Source organism: Clytia hemisphaerica, unplaced genomic scaffold, assembly GCF_902728285.1.
Source record: "Clytia hemisphaerica strain Z4C2 unplaced genomic scaffold, Clytia hemisphaerica genome assembly, whole genome shotgun sequence".
NCBI lineage: Eukaryota > Metazoa > Cnidaria > Hydrozoa > Leptothecata > Clytiidae > Clytia > Clytia hemisphaerica.
This window is the reverse complement of record NW_027103282.1, coordinates 1723888-1742129: the sequence shown is the minus strand read 5'-3', so window position 1 is coordinate 1742129 and position 18242 is coordinate 1723888. Positions and strand designations below refer to the sequence as shown.

Below are 18242 nucleotides of genomic sequence, written 5' to 3'. Positions count from 1 at the left end.
ATTACGATTGAAGAAGTATTTTATATTAAAAAGAAGAATTTGTAAGGTATTACATTAATATTGCGTTTCATTGATATTTTACAGTATAAGACAAAGTTATCGTATCCTATACCTTGTTTGAAAGCTTGGAAAGAAATGGGTGCCGGTTGGGAAGTAGCTGAGATGGTAAGATTGATTCCTACAGCAGTCATTGCTTCAGCTGTCTCCACCTTCTGCTCCCCTCCCTGTGCGATGAGGTATTTGATGTCCAAGGGGTCAGATCCATAGTTGTTAATGGTGGCATCTATGTAGTAGTTTCGGCTTTCACCACTGCCACCACCACCACCGCCAGGTGTTGGGGTGGTAGAGGGCGCCAAACTTCCTATAAATTAAAAATATTGGAATATATAATTTAACGGAATGCATAAATTTTGAAACATTTCAAACGAACAGAGGCTTAGGTTTAACTCAGAAGTTTATATAAAGGTCTTGTGGTTCCAGAATAAATGGTAAAATTTCAGCCTACTAAACGTTTAATACAATTTTATAGCTTTAATGTAGAAATATTTGGAGAAAGGGGGATCTTACCGATTTGAACTTTGGAGACTTCTTTAGATGTTGTTGGTTTGACTTCTACATAAGGTTGGTTATTCAACAACACCGTTTGTCCATTCATGTAGCCTGTGAACCAAATAGGCTCTGGAGACACACTCAACACCATAGCAGAGGCTATAACCATTACAGAACCACCGCGGCTAATCTGTTTTTGTTCCTGTCCATCTATGGCCCATTTGATTTCGACATCGTTTGAACCGAGATTGGTAACTTCAACATTGAAATAGTATACTTGTGATGGACCAGCGATGACACCTGGGTACGGAGGAAAAACATCAAAAATAAGCTGGCTTAGCATTCTGGGTTATTTTGTATTTTGAAATTAGCAACAAAAAGCTTAATACGAAAAAAAAGGGAATTCAAGTCGCCACATGTATTTTTTTTAGAATAATATCTTAATTTTCGTTTGAAAACATGTTGAATAGTTGAATAGCTTAGGTACCAAATTCTCGAGTACCAATCACATTGAATTTATTGAGTTATGCTGATAGATATGAATCAAATCTTAGACTTACCATCTCCGAATCGGATGACATCCTTTTTTAAATATTCCGTATAAACGACGGGGAAGATCAATTGTCCGTTCACCATGACCGATTCATTGTTGGCGTTGATTTTAGCTTCGATGTAAACGGGACTTGGTGCTTGGAAAGCCGTCACCGCGTGTTCTGTAAATGCTTCACCTGAATAAGGAAGAAAAATTGAGAAATTATAGTGATGCGTCTCACACCTGTACAAAACCACAGCTCATTATGTACAAATCTGTTAAAGCACACCAACAGCCTATATAAATTAGGATTAGGTAACCTTCAAGTGCGGTCATTCAATGTTTTTGACAGAGAGAATTATTATGTTATGCGCGTGATCCACAACTTATGGAGGATTTACAAAACTTTATGTGTTATTGATTCTATGATGATATCTATGATCGGGATGGTAATAATGGTGATTGCTTTCAGGGTAATCGTCTTGGAACTTCCAAATTGCTGATATTTTTTAGTTACCTTTGGGAGGTACATGCTGGGTGATTTGTTGTCCATCTTGCGTCCATGAAGCAGAAACTGTTTCACCGTACTCGTTGATGAATTCAAGGTCTAAGTAATACACTTTGATGTTCGGCTGACCTCCGTCTGTGTGTAAAAGAAATAGAGAGAAGTTGCGGGCCTAAGCTGACTCAAGATTTATAACGGAAAGTGTTAGTTTCACCATAAAGGAGTATAGACAATTAGAAACTCCTTTCGTCGTAAACTTTAAGTTCCTGTTATAAGATCCACCATTGACGAGGAAGATACATTTACAATCGCATTTCCAAACTGTTGACAAGATTTATGAAAGCAGTGACAGGCATCCAAGAATCATAAACAACAAGAACAGTGACCGGGAAAACTAAAAAAGATTAGAGGCAGAAAAAACACACAAACATTCTTACCAACTCCGGTGATGATGATCCTGTACGCTTCATCTTTCGTGGAAGGTGTTACTGTCAATTCTTGCTGTCCATTCAAATACAACAAAGTCGCATTATTACCTCCTTCTTCATACACGCGATATGAGATACCAGCAGGCTGATTGACCGCGTTGATGATCTCATAAATACGCGCTACACCAAGGTAAGGTAGACGAATGGGTGACGCGTAACCTTGGAACTCGATAATGACTGTTGTGTTTGCGTTGTTGACAAGCTCAATGTTGAGGTAGTAGGTTCGAATGACAGGTGGCGGGCTTGTAATACCTTCAAAATAAAGTTGATATCAATAGTATAACAGTTGAAAGTCTGTGTATTTTGAATATATTTCTTATATCACTACGATATACTGCATCTTGCAGCTACCAATAGTAAGAAAATACTATTCGTGAGAGCTAAAAACTATTTTGAAATCCCTTTATGTGAAGTTTTAGTTTTCACATATCTAGATTCGAAAAAATACTTAGCAGAGAAAAGTGGGTACACAACAAAAACTGCAAAGACCCCAAGACTTAAAAGGGATATAAGTTCAACCAACCTTGATCTGTAATTCTAATCACGTGTCTTTCTCCTTTAAATTCTGATCCTTGAACCAACCACGACGTTTGTCCGTTCAAATAGTATACTTTATCTTGGTTCCATTCTCTCGAAATCATGTTGAATTCCGGACGACGTGTTGCCATAACAACCACGTCAACGGTGTATTGAGTTCCGACAAATACGATACGTTCTCTGTCATCCTCAAATTCTTTGTACTGAACTGACGCATTGCCAGAAGCCAAATTGATGAAATCGATATTGATGTAATAAAGACGTTTCTCACCGCCGTGGTCTCCAGGGTTACGTACGATATAAAGAACATTATAGACGTCAAATTCTTGCCAATCTACGGTGTACGTATCGACGCCGTTGATGTAGAATTTGACGTCGTAGTTGCTATTGGTTACAGTATAAATAAACGAATCGGGAACGTCGTCACTGATGATTTCTTTGTAATCTTCCGTACGACGTCCTGGGAGGATGCTTTTCTCATACTGTTTGGTACCGTTTTGTGTTCCAATGAGTGTGACCTCGCTGTCAACCAAGTTGTAAACCAAAATGTGACGTTTGTATGTCCGTTTGCCGGTAACTTCTACAAAGATAAAAAGAAAAAACAAAATAATTATATCAAAGCTGGTCAAAACAAGCAAAGATAGATGAGACATGCTTTATAGCTTCATGGGTTTTTATCTAAAGAACCAAAAAGCAAAAGTCATTTTCTTGGTTATAACCCCATCTAACATCCATTTAAAGTTGGATAAACGTTAACAATTGAGAGAAGCTAAAATTAGGAGTAGTTAAAGAACTAAATGTAAATTTGCAAAGTAGAAAGAAAACTTCAGGGTGATTACTTCGAGCAACGAAACTTACCATCACATGGGTTAAGTGAGCATTGCGCATGCTCAAAAGGTCCACCAAGACCCTGGTCAAGGCAGGTTCGACCACCGTTCTCAGGTGTGGGGTCAGTGCACGTTCGGGTCCTGGTTTTGTATCCTAGACCACATGTGGCGCTGCAGACTGTCCAATCAGACCATTCTGTGTAATCTCCATCAACTAGAAAAGAAATAACATGAATCATTATTAAAAAGATCAAGACACTAGTTAAAGCCTATATAATGAAGCAAAAATGTAAGAATTTCTTTAAAAAACGTCATATTGGAAGACTTGTTTGGAATCAGAAAACACCGATATCATCGCAAGGCTCCAAATGAATCCTAGCAATTTAGCAAGCAATAGAGTGTTTTGACTTACTTGAAGGAGGACAAACGGGATCTTCACGAAGATATTCTGTAGCAGGTCCGACAATTCCTGTAGAAAAACAATAACATTATGTTAGATGGTGACATATTTTACAAAATCTATGCCACGAGAAGTTTATACCTATTTATTCAATTTTTTAGAGATTTTGCGTCAGTTTTTATATATTGATGAGACGGAAAAGTTGGATAACTACTGAAGATTACGCGCGCTTGGAAACCGTACCTGAGGAGGTGACAGTTAAGGTGGATCCTTGCTGATTGGTCAATGTTGGTGTGACCTCAATCACTTGTTGGTTATTGATCAATTCCGAAATATTCGTTCCGTATCTAACAACATTCAAGTTGTATTTCGGTAACTGCTTGACGTACGACGTCAGGTTGTAAGAAACGGCACCTCTCGCATTTTCGTCGACGTCGGTTTCTTTGATACCGTCGCGCCACGTTACCGTGACTCGAGTACCGGCATTGTTTTGAATGTTAAAGTTGATGAAATAATGCTGTGGTGTTTGTAGAACGTCGTTTCCTGAAAATTGGGATAAAAAATGATATACAGTAAAACCTCTAATTAACGGACACTCTAAAAGGCGGACACCTCTGATTAGCGGACAATTTCATTTTCCCCGGCCGTTTCCTAGTCAAATCCTCATAAAAAAGTTTCTAAAAGGCGGACACTCAATTAGCGGACCCTCTGATTAGCGGACAAATTTTTTCGCACGAAATGGCCAAAACCCTTATTTTAGCTCTCCAATTAGCGGACGTTGAATATCAAACGGGTCACAGACGTCCAAAATTGAAAATTTTTAGATATTTTTATTTCAAGCACTTAGTATTAGTCATATAGTGTTGCAACCACATTTGGTAAATTTTGACGGAAAATTCACAATTAGACAAAAAAAATTCGTAATTTCTGTTTCTCCAAATCTCACAATTGGGACGGAAATCTTTGTGAAGAATCTCAACCGGACGGATTTCCGTCTACAGACGGAAAAGTTGCAACACTGGTCTTATTATTCAAATTATTTCTACAAATTTCCAGTTTTCCCTTGACGCATCCAACGAATTTAGGTGGGCCAAAGAAATCATAAATCACTGGTACTTCAAGTCCGTACCCACCACCTCGATTTAACCTCTTGTCAGTCACTCGAGCTCTTCTATGGCCTAGTGTCTGCAGATAAGTACTTTAGACCCCAATTTTGTATTTTCGACACCCAGGGATGGCCTAATTTCAAAATTGGAGCTCCGAGATCAAAAGTTTTTAAAAGGCGGACACTTCTAATTAGCGGACACTAACCCCTTTCCCCGATGGTGTCCGCTAATTAGAGGTTCCACTGACAATGAAAATCGCCTGTAAATCAATTAAACTCCTGACTGAAAGATGCTAAATCGATTTTGTTTTTCTTTCTTGAGAGATCTTCTTTATTCAAAAGTTCAACTTCGGCACATAGTGCGAGGACGAATAAACAAATGAAAATCTTACCGTTTGCCGAAACATCAATAACAAACACTTCATCACGGTGAGTATTTGGTGTCATTTTATATGACTCTTCTCCGTTGATCTTAATGGGTTGATCATTGGATTTAATGTTGGCTTTCAAAACGAAGGACGGTGGAGAGCGAGCACGGAAGATACGTAACCAGTTCAATACGTCATCAATGTCTAAAGTGACTTTTTCCGGACGTCCGAACTCTGTGAAGGAGATTTCGATCTGTACTCCTGCCTTGTTGACGAATTGGTAGTTGAAGTAATACATGTGTGACTCTTCACCACTGTTGTCTGAAGGTAAGAAATAAGGTAAATCAATTAAAAACATGTTTTATGAAACAGTTAGCCTGTTATTTTGAGCTACAAGCGAGTCCCTATAGATCTAGCTTGAACATGAACAGTTAGTAAACTTTTTTAATCCAGTTCCCATAACTCGAATGGATTTTCCAAGTGTGTGTTCGAATTATGTATACATAACGGCAACAATAAATGTGGTTAATTTGAAATAAATAAAGACAAAGAAGCGTGAGAGAAAGCTACTGGGATACCAAAGATAGTTCTTACCTCTTGAAGCAACGACATCAAGAACTGTAAATTCTTCACGAGATGTTGAAGGTAAAACTTCCATTTCTTCCAAGTTATTGATCAAAAGAGAAGACCTGTCGTCTTGTCTCATCACTTTAAAGGTCACACCTGGCGGTTGTGGGACGGTCGTGCGGAGTTCATTAACCATGCGTGTTACACTGTTTGGTTCTAAGATCTGTGTTTTCTTTTCTGATCCTAGAGTCCATTCGAGAACAATACGAGTGACATTGTTGACGACCTCGACGTTGTAAAAGAAGATATTAATTGAGGAGCCGGTAGCCGATTCGCTTGGGATCGCTTCTGTTTCTCCTAAGTAATACAGAATGGAATGTCAGAAAATACAGGTAACTCAAACCTCTATAACTCGAAGGTCTCCTTAACTCGAGCAAGTTTTATGGACCATTCAGTTGTAGTCAATACCTTAACCTTACTTCTTAACTCAAAATTGCCTTAACTCGTACAAATTTGTATTCCCCGTGCGTGTTCGAGTAATGGAGACTCCACTGTAAAGACTTTGATAAAGAGACTGTTTGCAAAGGTAAATCCCCAATTAAGAGCCTTTCTCAAAATTCTAGGGAAAGACTATAAAAAAATGTGCTTAGTTTTAGAAACTTTTCCATTTCGTTATAAATGCAAAGAGAAACCTGACGAAGAACTTTGATCTGCTAGGTAGCAAAAACACTAAGGGAAATATAAGTGGCTCCAAAGCAAGAATAGAGTCAGCAATGGATATCGAACCTTTAGCTTCACGTAGCCAGTACCAGATATGAAGAGGATTCTCAGCAACATCTTCAATCCATGGTGCTGGAATGTAGGTCCTGTTCTTGGCAATGATTGTACCATAGAAATCCTGGTCAGGGTTTTCAGCTGTGGTCAACAAGGCGTTCTTACTGTTGATAGCTAGGTAGGGCATACGGTAGCGAATGCTGGATGAAACGTAATTCCATTGGCTGAATTTCTTGACTAATACAATGTCTGTTTGATTGGACATGGTTGAGTAGATTCTAGGAAAAATAAGACAGAGAAATTATGGAGTTGTGTTAGATTTTTAGAAAGATTTAAATTAAAATGTCACCTTTTTGTACAAATATCCAAAATTTTAACATTATCATATCATATACTTAAACGTAAACGACGTAATGACTGTGTGTTGACTGCAAAGATGACTTTCTTTTTTAAAAACTCAAAGTTCGCAACATAAAAGTTCTGCCTATTACCACAGAGATTAAATAAACCGTCATGAAATGAAAAAGACTTTCTTACTTGTAATCAGCTGGAGCTCTCCAGATACCACCAAACTGTCCTGGTTCACCTGCTTCAAGACGATATTCAAATTCACCATCAACGATCCTGGTGATTTCATCTCCTCGTGACAACATGGAGAAATCAGATTGTAATGATGGGTTCTCTGTATTTCGATTCTTGATCGTGTTTGTGTTCCATTCGGTTCCTGGCATCTTACTGGTAACCAGGAGTGTCCATCCACCTAAATGTTCAAAAGAAATACTTCAGGATTTCTACATTGATAATTTCTTTGAATTGGAGAATCTAAGGTTTCCCAAACCCTGCCAAGCTTAGAGTGTAAAACGTACGGAACTAAAGTTTATGATTTTTTATAAGCTTAGCGCGCCTTTAATGTTGAGCTTTCGCATATGAATAAAATCAGAAAATGAAAAATAAAAAACACGAATAAAGAGTAGAAAAGCGGATTTCGTGCACTGAAATGGAGTAATAGTAATTTCTACTGACCTTGATCTCTGCTCATGTCACAGTACGTTTTATACGATTCTTCATCGCCACCTGACGTGGTGAGTCGGTAAACACCGTCACGTCGTCGATTGCAACGATCGTAATATTCCCTACACGAACGGATGGGTGGTACTAAACAAGCATAAAAGAAGATTAATATTAATATCAACTTTGAATATTTTTTTTTCGACTTGATATTGATATTTCGCTTAATATTTCTCCTTGAAAAATGAATCGAGTATAACTAAGAACCATTCTTAAGGACCCCCATAACAAAAATCTCCGGAGTGGATTTTTTGGCATAATCGAAAGAAGAAAGTATTTTGACATTTGTAATTGTCTCTTGTAAAAAAGTAAGAAGAGTCTTTCTAACCTGTACTTGTGTTGGTAGATTGAGAAGGTGTTGTAGAGATCGTTGGAACGGCTGTTGTTGTTGCTTTGCTAGTTGCTTCTGTCACTGAAGTTGTTGTTGATGCTAGACCAGAGGTTGTGGTAGTGGCCCCAGTAGGTGTCACGCTACCTCCTCCTGGTGTACTGGTGGAAGTGTGTGTAGAACCACCATGATGGGTAGTTGTGGTAGACCCTGTTGGCGTCACACTGCTTCCTGAGGTAGTAGTTGTATGGGAGGTAGGAGTTGAACCTCCGTGGTGGGTACTAGTAGTAGACTCTGTAGGTGTCACACTGCTTCCTGTAGTGGTAGTGTGTGTAGACCCACTATGATGGGTTGTGGTGGTAGACCCGGTGGGTGTAACACTGCTTCCTGTAGTGGTACTAGTATGACTTGTTGGGGTAGACCCTCCATGGTGGGTAGTGGTAGAAGAACTGGTTGGGGTAATGCTGCCATCAGTGGTTGTAGTTGTATGCGAGGTAGGTGTTGAACCTGAGTGGTAAGTAGAAGTAGTGGACCCTGTAGGTGTCACAGCTCCTCCTGAAGTAGTAGTAGTTATACCAGTCGGTGTCACACTACCTCCTGATGTAGGAGTTGACCTGGTAGGGGTCACACTTCCTCCCGAAGTTGTAGTAGTAAGCCCTCCGGAGGCGGTAGTTGTGAGGGCGGGTGAGAGGGTGGGTACTGAAGTGGTGGTCTGGTTACATCCTTTGCATGGTTTCTTCAAACCGAACATCGGCGATGGAATTCCTGACGAAAAAGAAGAAAAAGAGAGTGAAGACTAACAAATGTAAAATGTTCATTAGAAAATCGAGTGGACAAAACTCAAACCTCGTTTGAATAACAATCAGAACTGAAGAACATATCAAAGTCCCTGGAGTTCTATGAAGTTAATATAGTTAATTAAAATATATAATAATTTATCCATACCATAACTGCAAGCTTGTACCAGCGACAAGATATCTTCCCTTGATAAGGCTTTAGAGAACAAGTAGAACTCATCCACGAAACCATTCAAGTCATACTCGGGAAGAGTACTACCAATCTCGGCTTTATGACCCCAATCTTCAGAAATGCTGACACCAGATCCTGATGTGGTATTGTAGAGCTGGGCATTGATGTAAACGGATGCTTTTCCTATTGTTGAGAGGTTGAGAAATTTTAAAACGATTGCCTATGATGATTAATTTCGAGGGAAACATATCAAAAAAGAATCATTATTCAAGCTAAAAATGAAGTTATAAAAGTTAAAATTGTGAACATTAGGTAATGAACTGATTGCAAATATGTAAAATGTTATCATTAAAATTCGTTTAAAATTTGGGTATTTAAGACAGTTTATTTAAAGAAGTGTCTCTACTGAAAGACGTCTGTGGAAATAGTTTGGAAACTATGATTCAAAATAAACTCACTTTGAGTGGAGTCGTATGTACCAGCCAAGTGGACCCATTGGTTGTCCTCGACTACTGCATTTTGGGTCCACACATCAAAGACTTCACCAGTATACAACCAACGAATTCGACCATCAACAACTTCAAAATGGAAATGACCACCGGACCCAGTGTAATCAGTTGAAAAAACGATATGTCGTCCTTGAACCGAGCGTAACTTGACCCATGATGCAACTGTCACAGCTTTAGTAGGCTTCTGTCTGAAATGGTCCCCATCTAACAGGATGGCACCACCCGTCAGGCGGCAAGCCATACCACAAGAGTAGTTGGTAGCCATTAGAGTGGCGGCGCCCCACATGGTACCATTATTTCGGTTGTCCGATTCGTCGCCGATTTCGTTTCCTTGGTAAGTTTCAAAACTGAGATGCATTGACATGTAAGTCATTGATTGTTGTGCAGTGACCGACATTCGGTTACTGGAGTGAGGTACATGGTTACGTTTGTGTGAGTCAGTTTTGTAATTTTCTAATCCAGAATTGTAAGGGAAGTTTGCAATCTTTTTGCCATTCTTGTTGTAGATTGGAATCATGTCTCGATTATAATGGGAAGCATAAGGAGCATAGACTTTGAGAGCTTCGAATGTTCCATCGCCTTCTTTGGCGGGAAGCACCAGGGCTGGGTTTCCTGCATCAATATGAGGCATGTATTTTCCCATCTGGAAATATTTCAATGGTCGAGCAAGCATTAAAGTTAACTTCTTTTTCGGCTGACCTGACTCTGATTCGTTCTCTTTTTCGTCGACCTCGTCGCGTGCAACACCTTGAGATTCAAGCTGTGTTTCAGGTGAGGCGAACATTTTGAAAGGTGTTTCGTTGAGCTCGGGCGCTAGGTTACTTTTTTCACCGTTTCCACCTACCATTGCGATTAATGGTTTCGAAGTTTGTTGCTTACTGTTACTGTTTTGGCCTGATGGAAAAAAACGAAAAAACAAAAAAAAATTTAATGACTATTCACAAAACAAATCCTCAGTTTTGCTTTGGAAAAAAGAACTAGAGTTGATAGGTCATAACTATTCCTAATACAAATTCTCAGCTGATAGGTCAAAACCATAAAGAGGGATAAAGTGTAAGCAACAACAGATTCAATAATATTCTTAAAAATACAGATGAAGCTGTTGTTAAGTATACTTTCAAGATGAAATGTATGATGCAAAACGTCACTTCTAAAACCAATCTTAAATTTTATAAGTCTGTGTCTCGGTTGAATAGAAATGTTTGACAATTTTTTTAGTTTCAAAAACAGGCACTAGAATCAAAGTTAATACCTTCAGCACTTGCAGCGATGAAGGATCCAGCAAAGTAAACCGTAGGATGTGAATCAATAAGCTCTTTCAATTTCTTGATCGGTTCTGGTTGTGCTTCTTTGTATTCGATCGCCATGACAACTTCAGTTCTTGCAGCTGCACCATGGGACATTTCTCGAGGGCTAGATGGAAATAAAAATTGGGTGTTAAATCAGGTAGTGAACAGTCTTTTGGATTTGACTTTCTGCTTTTTTAGACGAAAAACTAATCAATCTTAAGGAAATTTCTAAGTGAGAATAGAAGTAAAAGAGACTAATCAAAGTTTATTAGTTTTTTAATTTTAAGTCTAAACTGTATTGCCTTTTTTTTGGTTTAGAATGACAAAATAGATGATTTAATAGGTTTGTTATGAACTGCAGTGAAGATTGATAAAGGGAGTACTTTTTACCTGCATGAGATCTCGGTTATGTTTCCAGCACTGTTTGCCAACAAACGCTAATGACAAAAATGAAATGAGAAATATTAATTAAGATTGGCATGATGAATAGATTTCGACTGTCACCGTTTTCAGTCAAATAAAATTTACCTTAAATCCTTACAAACTTTCACAACTTTGTGCTTTTCATTGTGGCTAAGGACCTACTTTATGAAAAAAATTATCATTTATTATGCATTTACCTTTTGCAGTGTTTCTTTGTATTCTAGGAATGCTGGGTTTTCTGGCTCAAATAATTCCGGAGTAAATCCAAATTTCGATCCGAATTCCACAACAATCTTTGTGCAAGGACAATTCTCTGTAACGAAATGATGAATGTTAAGTGAGAAACTGGTGGACACGCTGTTGCTCTTATAAACATTATTTGGAAGCATAGTCAAAGTATCGCAACTTTCTTGCTGAATTTATGAGACAGTGTCATAAAAGAATTTGACGAGGCAAATTGTCACTCTGTGTAATGGATTTTGAGACAGTGGTAATATAAGGGACACCAATCTTGAGGTAACCAGAAAACTTCACAAACCTGAGGTACAGTAATTTTTGGAGACAGGGAAAGTTACTTACTTTCTGGACATCCTTCTTTGTTTTCACCAGCAGCCGGAGAATTTCCGTCTTCGCAACAACCGTAGGTCGTGTTAACGCAAGCTTGACCTTTGGTAGGGTATTCACGAACAACGTCCCTTTGCTGTGCACTAGCCGGTGTTCCAGGTAACATTCGTTTAGCGCCTGTAGTCGTTGTCGTAGAGGCTGGAGTCTTTGGTTGCTTTACATTCAAAAGAGAAGCAGTTTGGCTTGGTGGAGTGTATAGAGGAGTGTTTGATTGCGTTGTATTTGTTGGGACGTTGGCAGCTGAAGGCATTACCGGTGTGTAAACTACCGTATGAAGAGGCAACAACGTCTTTGAGTTGGAAGCCGGGACAGACGGACTGGTTACTGCAGCTCCGGCAGGCTGTGAAACGACGCCAGTCGGTTGAGGTTGTGAGACAGGGGCGGTTGTTTGAGCTGCTGTAGACGGATACGGCTTCTGTGCTATCACGGATACCGGTTGAGGGGCTTGCGCAGATGAAGCCGTCGGTTTTTTTTCCGGTTCACTAATCCTGACGGCCTCTCCCTTCTTACAAGTGGACTCGCACTCAACAGCAGTCATGAAATTATTGGCGTTGCCACCGCAACCGGAGTAGACAAAGAATTCGCATTCTTTAGTTTCAACGTTGAAAAAGAATTTTGTGATATGCAAGTCACATTTTCCATTCTTTGGTTTGTATGCACAGAGTTCTTTGGAAACTAAACGAAAAAGAAGAAGATTAAAAATAATTAAAGAAATCCTTGCTTAAAATTGGAGGCTCAAAATGAAATAAATAAAATCTAATTTCAGACTAGTAAATAATAGAATTTCTAATATCCACTCAGATTATCAAACCTTTCATGATTAATGTTGATACAATGATAGCCATGAAGCCGAGTTGTAAATATCTTTATTTCTCTTACCTTTAGAGCAATCAGGGTGTGATCCATCTACTCGTCTAGTACCCAAGATTTCTTGACCTCTTTTGTCAACACACCAGCATTGTTTCCCATACAGAAGGTGAGTAAAACATTGTCTCTTCTTGTATGAACCGTCTTTGTTGCAGTCGGGAGTGTAAATGTCTCCTTTGATCATTGGTGATTTTGATAGACGCTTTTCCTTTTGACATTGTGAAAGTACTAAAAAACGATAGGAGATAAAAAGTAAGATTTAAATAGTTTTTTATATCATAGAAGTTTAAAACCGTTAGCTTTTCTGTACCCCTATTGTTGAGTTCAGTCAAGCTTTGGTCAGTGCTCAATAGGTGTATTGCTTTCAAATGATCTACCTTATTCCACGAATATTACTACGCAAGTATTCAACGGCCTTGGAATTAACACTCCAAAAATTAACACGAATTTTATTCCTTTTTTAAGGACACCATGGCTGCACAGGGCTCGAAATAGCGGTCAGACATCGGACATTGTCCGACCCAATGTGCCCCATGTCCGACCCAAAATTGATCATTTCTAAGCCAAAAACAACCCCTGTCGGACATTTTGTCCGACCCAGTTGAAATCGTTATTTCGAGCCATGGGCTGGTTTTAATTAAGGGGGTTTTTATTAACACGAAATCTTCAATTCGTGTTAATAAAATGACTAGTAATATTCGTGTAATAAGGTAACCAACGAATACAAAAGCCATTTGAAATCTGCTTCGAATTACGAGAATGAATATGGAAAACAATTCTTACATGGTTGATCAATTTCTAAAATTGGTTTTGGAGTTGTCGTCGTGGTGCCAGGAGAAGTTGACGTCGAATGCCGATAGAAAGCCGTCCAATAATCATCCGACGGATTTTGTCGTTGATGTTCGTCGCATTTCTCAGCTGTCAGATTACCGGCATTTGCCGTATTTTCGACTTTAGATCCGATTACTTCTAGACCATTCTTGTCGACACACCAACACCATTTACCGACGCCGGGTTTTTCGTAGCATTGGATTGGTTTGTATGAACCGTCTTCCATACAATCTGGTGTGAACATGTCGTCAACTTCTGGTTGTGACGAGGCGACGATTTGATCGTACTGACATTTACTGATGTTACTGATGTTGTCAGCGTCTGAAAAAAACAAGATTAATCATTGAAATTTTGATGCCATTAAACTTTAGATTTTAAGAAAAACGTTTTTTTGATTGCCATCCTCGATGAAATTTGAGTAGAAAAATGGCATCTGGCGATTGGTTTGTTACTAATTCATAGAATTTGTATCAAGCGAAGGACAAACAGTTGACATTTCCGATTCGACGTTCTAATTTTCGATACGCTCCATTATTTGATAATATTGTCACCATCAACAAGAAACTCTCCTAAACGACGCTCTACTATTCGATACGCTCTCTTTCTTATTCAATGAAAATCAAATCCAAAAATTTCAACCTTTGAGAATCGAATTAATAGCGCCAACTGTAAGTCGATTTTACAATAAATGCCAGTAAATTTACCATGTCAACCTTTATTTGAGAATCATTTCACGTCAACCTTAAAAATCTTACCAGTAGAAGGTTTGGCAGCATACAAATGCGGACCATTCTTTGAAGCACCAGTTGTTGGTAAATTGCCATCACTCAAAGTCATGTTCGTGCTCGCGGTCGAATTCATCATGAGTGGCCGCGCGACTTTTCCAATCTCAGATAAGGCTGTGTCTAATTGTTGTGGGTTGCTGGCTGGGCGACGCTCTGGTTGTGCGTTAGCATGAGTGTTAATGATTATAACTGAAGGCATGCTGTGATTGTATTTGTCAAGATCAATTGATGGGAAGTCTAGACTGATTCCTGTTCAAAAAATAAATGATGGAAAATAAATGAGAAATAGAGTCTGATCAGTTAAAAAGTTTTGTGCAATTATTTCATCCCTAGTATTGATTTTCTTATGAGGAAAAATAAGAAAACCTTTTATAAGTGCCTAATTTGGTTTTCATGTCTTAAACTAAATATGATAAAAAATTCTTACCTGACATTGAGCCTGTGCTTGTTCCTGCTCCAGCGCCCGCACCCGCCGAAGCAGATGAAGATGCCGAAGAGCTTGACGATGAAGAGCTAGAAGATTGTCCTGGATACAGGTTAGATGATGTTTGATTGGTAACGGTTGAAGCTGTAGCATAAGCACTTGGTTGTTGAGCTTGTTGGCCTTCTGTTTTTGGATATTGATAAGCTGTTGTGTTTGAAGGTGCTGGTGTTTGGTAGGAAGCAGTGCTTGAATCAGCTGGTGTGTAGCTGGCTTGAGGTTGATTTTGTGTGGTGGTTGTATCTGCTAGATTGTAGGTTGTAGAAGCTGCATATGGGCTTGGTTGAGTTTGACTTTGAGGAGTAGTACTTGTGCTGGTTGGGTAATACGTGGTTGAAGCTTCTGGCGAAGTTTCGTTTGTTGGTAGATATGGATTGTAGGCTGGCTGCTCATTGGTCGGTTGAGCTGATGTATCTTGAGACGCTGTTTGGTTTACTGGCGCATAAGGATTATAAATGTAAGTGGGTTGTTGAGGTTGATAAGCTTGGTATGTGGTTGGGTAAGAAGCTGGTTGACTTGCTGTCTCTGTGGGTTGGTAGGTTTGGTTTGCTGGCAAATACGGGTTGTGATCTGGTTGATTTGTCTCAAATGTGGGTTGACCGGCAGTTTCGTTTGGTTGTTCTGGAGTTTGTTTCATCTCCTCACGGTGTTGTTGTTGGTAGAGTCCAAACGTTGTGCTATCACCAGATGGTGACTGGTTCATACCTTGAATGGATGTGAATTTCTGTTGTTTATTGTACTCCATTGTGTTGTCTGGTGTAAAGTTACCATTGTTGAATTCCTGTTCCAAGTTCTCAGGATTAACAGCTTTGTCTGCAACCGAAACTTGAATGTTTTGTTGTTTAATTCTTCCGACCATCACAAGTGACGGACCGCTATTGTTTGACATCGGAGAAGCCATTGAAGCAGGTGCAGGAGCAATTGTTGGGGTCGTAGCTGAAGCATTAAACATACCATAAGGAGTTATTGGCATTGTCTCATTTAATTTGATGATCTCCAGAGGTTCTGGTGAAGCTGGTTCTGTATTGGGCATTATTGTCGGTTGTGATGAAGTTTCATTGACTCGATAATAGTCTGTAGGTAGTGATAATGTTGAATTTTGTTGGAACTCTTCTGTAGGAGCTGGGAAAGCTGTATTTTGTTGGATTTTTTCTGCTGGTAATGTAACTTGGTTATAAATGGTGTTAAGTTTGTTATCCAAAGAAACATTGTGTTGGTTGGTGGCCGGCTGTTGGCCGTCTGGCTGGTACACGGGTGGAGGAATATAAGGAGGAAGAACTTCCTCTGTTGTATTTTGCGGCTCCGCTGGTGGAAGGTATGGGTTGTAAGGTTCTGGTTCTGGATTTGATTGGTTACTGTATAAGAGGGTTGGTTCCTGCAGTGGTGGAGCTGTAGCGTTTAATGTTTGTGGTTGCTCTACTGGTAGATAAGGATTGAACTCTGGAGTCGTTTGTACGTCAGGTGCTGCAGTCGTTGCAACCTCTGTTGGTTGTGACGCATTTGAAGTCGGTGATTCTGTTGGTAGGTAAGGGTTGTATTCTTGGCTGGCCGCTACATTATCCCAGAATGGTTTAGCAGTAGTTGCTGGGTTGGTTTGCTCAGATGTACTACTATTTGGAACGTATGCTAGGCTTTGTTCCCCAGTCATATTTCGACTACTTGTTCTGTTGTTCGGAGCTAAACGTCCGAAAATCATCTCATTGTCTATATTCACTTCAGGAGGAACAGTGGTACCCTGTGGCGCTCCTGTACCGGTTGGCGGCGTTGGGCCAGATGGAGCCATTGTAGTAGGTGCTCTGGTAGTTCTTCGCATTGTTGTTTGACGTCTTGTGGTACCTTGAGGACCAGTGGTTGGTGGACGCGAGGTTGGTGGACGCGAAGTAGGAGGCATTGCTGTTGGTCCCTGGGGGCCTGCATACTGTTGTATGATAGGAACCACAGGTTGAATGCTATTTCCTGAAGCTCCTAAGCTCTCCGGTTGTCCCGTGTTTTCAGGGACAGCAGAACGGTAGTAACTGTTGGAGATATAACGCTCAGGATCTATAAAGAAAAGTAAAAGTTAGGATCGTTAAACGAGTTATCTTAAGAATTATTTAATTATCTTTAAAATGATAAAAATGGATGTTTGAAAGACGGATTACGGCTGATACTAATGATGAAGTTACAAAAACTTGTATTTCAACGATAAATTCACAATCTCCCGAACAAAAATTAGAAGAATGTCATCTTACTTGGCAATGTGTTATCATATTCCACAGGTTTTGCCAAACAAGACAACATTGTCACGTTTGGTGGTTCGTTTGTGGCGGTGTAACGTTCGTCGGTCTCTATGGTGGTGGTGGTGATGCGAGTGATGGTGATGGTTTTCTGCGTAGAAAAGAAAGAAATTGTCCAAGCTTTCTAGCGAGATTTAAATCATTTCAATGTTTCCATGTTTGATGTGAAAGAAAATTCTAAACAAATTTCATTTCAGTGATTTTTCCGAAGTTTTGAAATTTTCCCACTTATCACACTATTGAGGCATCTATTCACATGAAACACATAGGAGAAGAAATGTCTTGGAGGGATTGGCTAAAGGGTAATTTATTCATTTCCAAAGACTCTTCCAAACGATAAACAGGTTGTAAAACTTCAGTTGAAAAGATGAATTTGTGATTAAATGAAATTTTTTATGAAAGCTTACCAATTGGTATTAACAAGATGCTTTCAACCAAAACCAATAAAATGAATAATTGTGAAAGGACATCTTGACACAATCTCATTTTCATGTCTATTCGTACGAAAACGAAACTGAGAAACAATTCAAAATGTAGGCTTTTGAAGCTTCAAACTGAAAGACAAAAGGAAACGAAAGAAAGTTTATGTGAGGTCAAGTTTAATAGTCAACCTTGTGAAAAGCATCTTTTTCAGATGAGTTTTAAAGTAATTCGGCAAAAAGCTCTTCAAGAAAAACTGGCAGTAAAAATTAACATCAATTTTGTGGCTCCCTTGAAAAACAGACTAAATACCATATATAATGGCAAAAAATCCCAAGATCTCATGACTCCAATTAACTTCAAGCAAATGATGCCAGTGAAAGCAGCAGCGAAATTCGGATCAGATCAAAATTTATTATTACCTCTTGAAGCTTTTCAATGATGTTATGTAATTATTAGCTGGTTATACCCATCGTTTTCTTATAATTAAACCTAAAAATTAAATAAACCAATCGATAGAAATCAATAATCAATCAATACATTAATCAAATCATTAACAAAGTTATGAAAAGTAATTCAAACTCAAGTATCATTTACGGGCGATTTGTAAAAAAATAATTACGAAAAATACCAAAAAAAAATCCAATTAATTTTTTCGAATGATGCGTCTTTAAAAAAATCTTGTCGTTATCTTTTTCAAAAGAATTTCTCGTAAAAATC

General features: G+C 39.0%; 1 protein-coding gene across 1 annotated transcript in view; it reads right to left on the bottom strand.

Moving 5' to 3' along the window:
* Window positions 1-18016, bottom strand: part of LOC136804875 (mucin-12-like) — a 42797-nt gene extending 24781 nt beyond the window's left edge. The window contains exons 1-28 of the mRNA XM_067061389.1: window positions 17945-18016; window positions 17510-17656; window positions 17058-17193; window positions 14773-16866; window positions 14316-14594; window positions 13513-13881; window positions 12742-12957; window positions 11818-12537; window positions 11436-11551; window positions 11206-11252; window positions 10779-10939; window positions 9476-10420; window positions 8994-9200; window positions 8049-8813; window positions 7676-7807; window positions 7190-7412; window positions 6665-6930; window positions 5906-6235; window positions 5336-5632; window positions 4082-4381; window positions 3851-3907; window positions 3470-3652; window positions 2598-3191; window positions 2024-2326; window positions 1599-1724; window positions 1110-1277; window positions 568-849; window positions 113-361 (exon numbers count right to left, since the gene is read on the bottom strand). Coding sequence (XP_066917490.1) covers window positions 113-361; window positions 568-849; window positions 1110-1277; window positions 1599-1724; window positions 2024-2326; window positions 2598-3191; window positions 3470-3652; window positions 3851-3907; window positions 4082-4381; window positions 5336-5632; window positions 5906-6235; window positions 6665-6930; window positions 7190-7412; window positions 7676-7807; window positions 8049-8813; window positions 8994-9200; window positions 9476-10420; window positions 10779-10939; window positions 11206-11252; window positions 11436-11551; window positions 11818-12537; window positions 12742-12957; window positions 13513-13881; window positions 14316-14594; window positions 14773-16866; window positions 17058-17106 — 9478 coding nt within the window. The 5' untranslated portion in view covers window positions 17107-17193; window positions 17510-17656; window positions 17945-18016. The remainder of the gene's footprint in view (window positions 1-112; window positions 362-567; window positions 850-1109; window positions 1278-1598; window positions 1725-2023; window positions 2327-2597; window positions 3192-3469; window positions 3653-3850; window positions 3908-4081; window positions 4382-5335; window positions 5633-5905; window positions 6236-6664; window positions 6931-7189; window positions 7413-7675; window positions 7808-8048; window positions 8814-8993; window positions 9201-9475; window positions 10421-10778; window positions 10940-11205; window positions 11253-11435; window positions 11552-11817; window positions 12538-12741; window positions 12958-13512; window positions 13882-14315; window positions 14595-14772; window positions 16867-17057; window positions 17194-17509; window positions 17657-17944) is intronic.
* Between the last annotated feature and the right edge of the window lie 226 nt (window positions 18017-18242).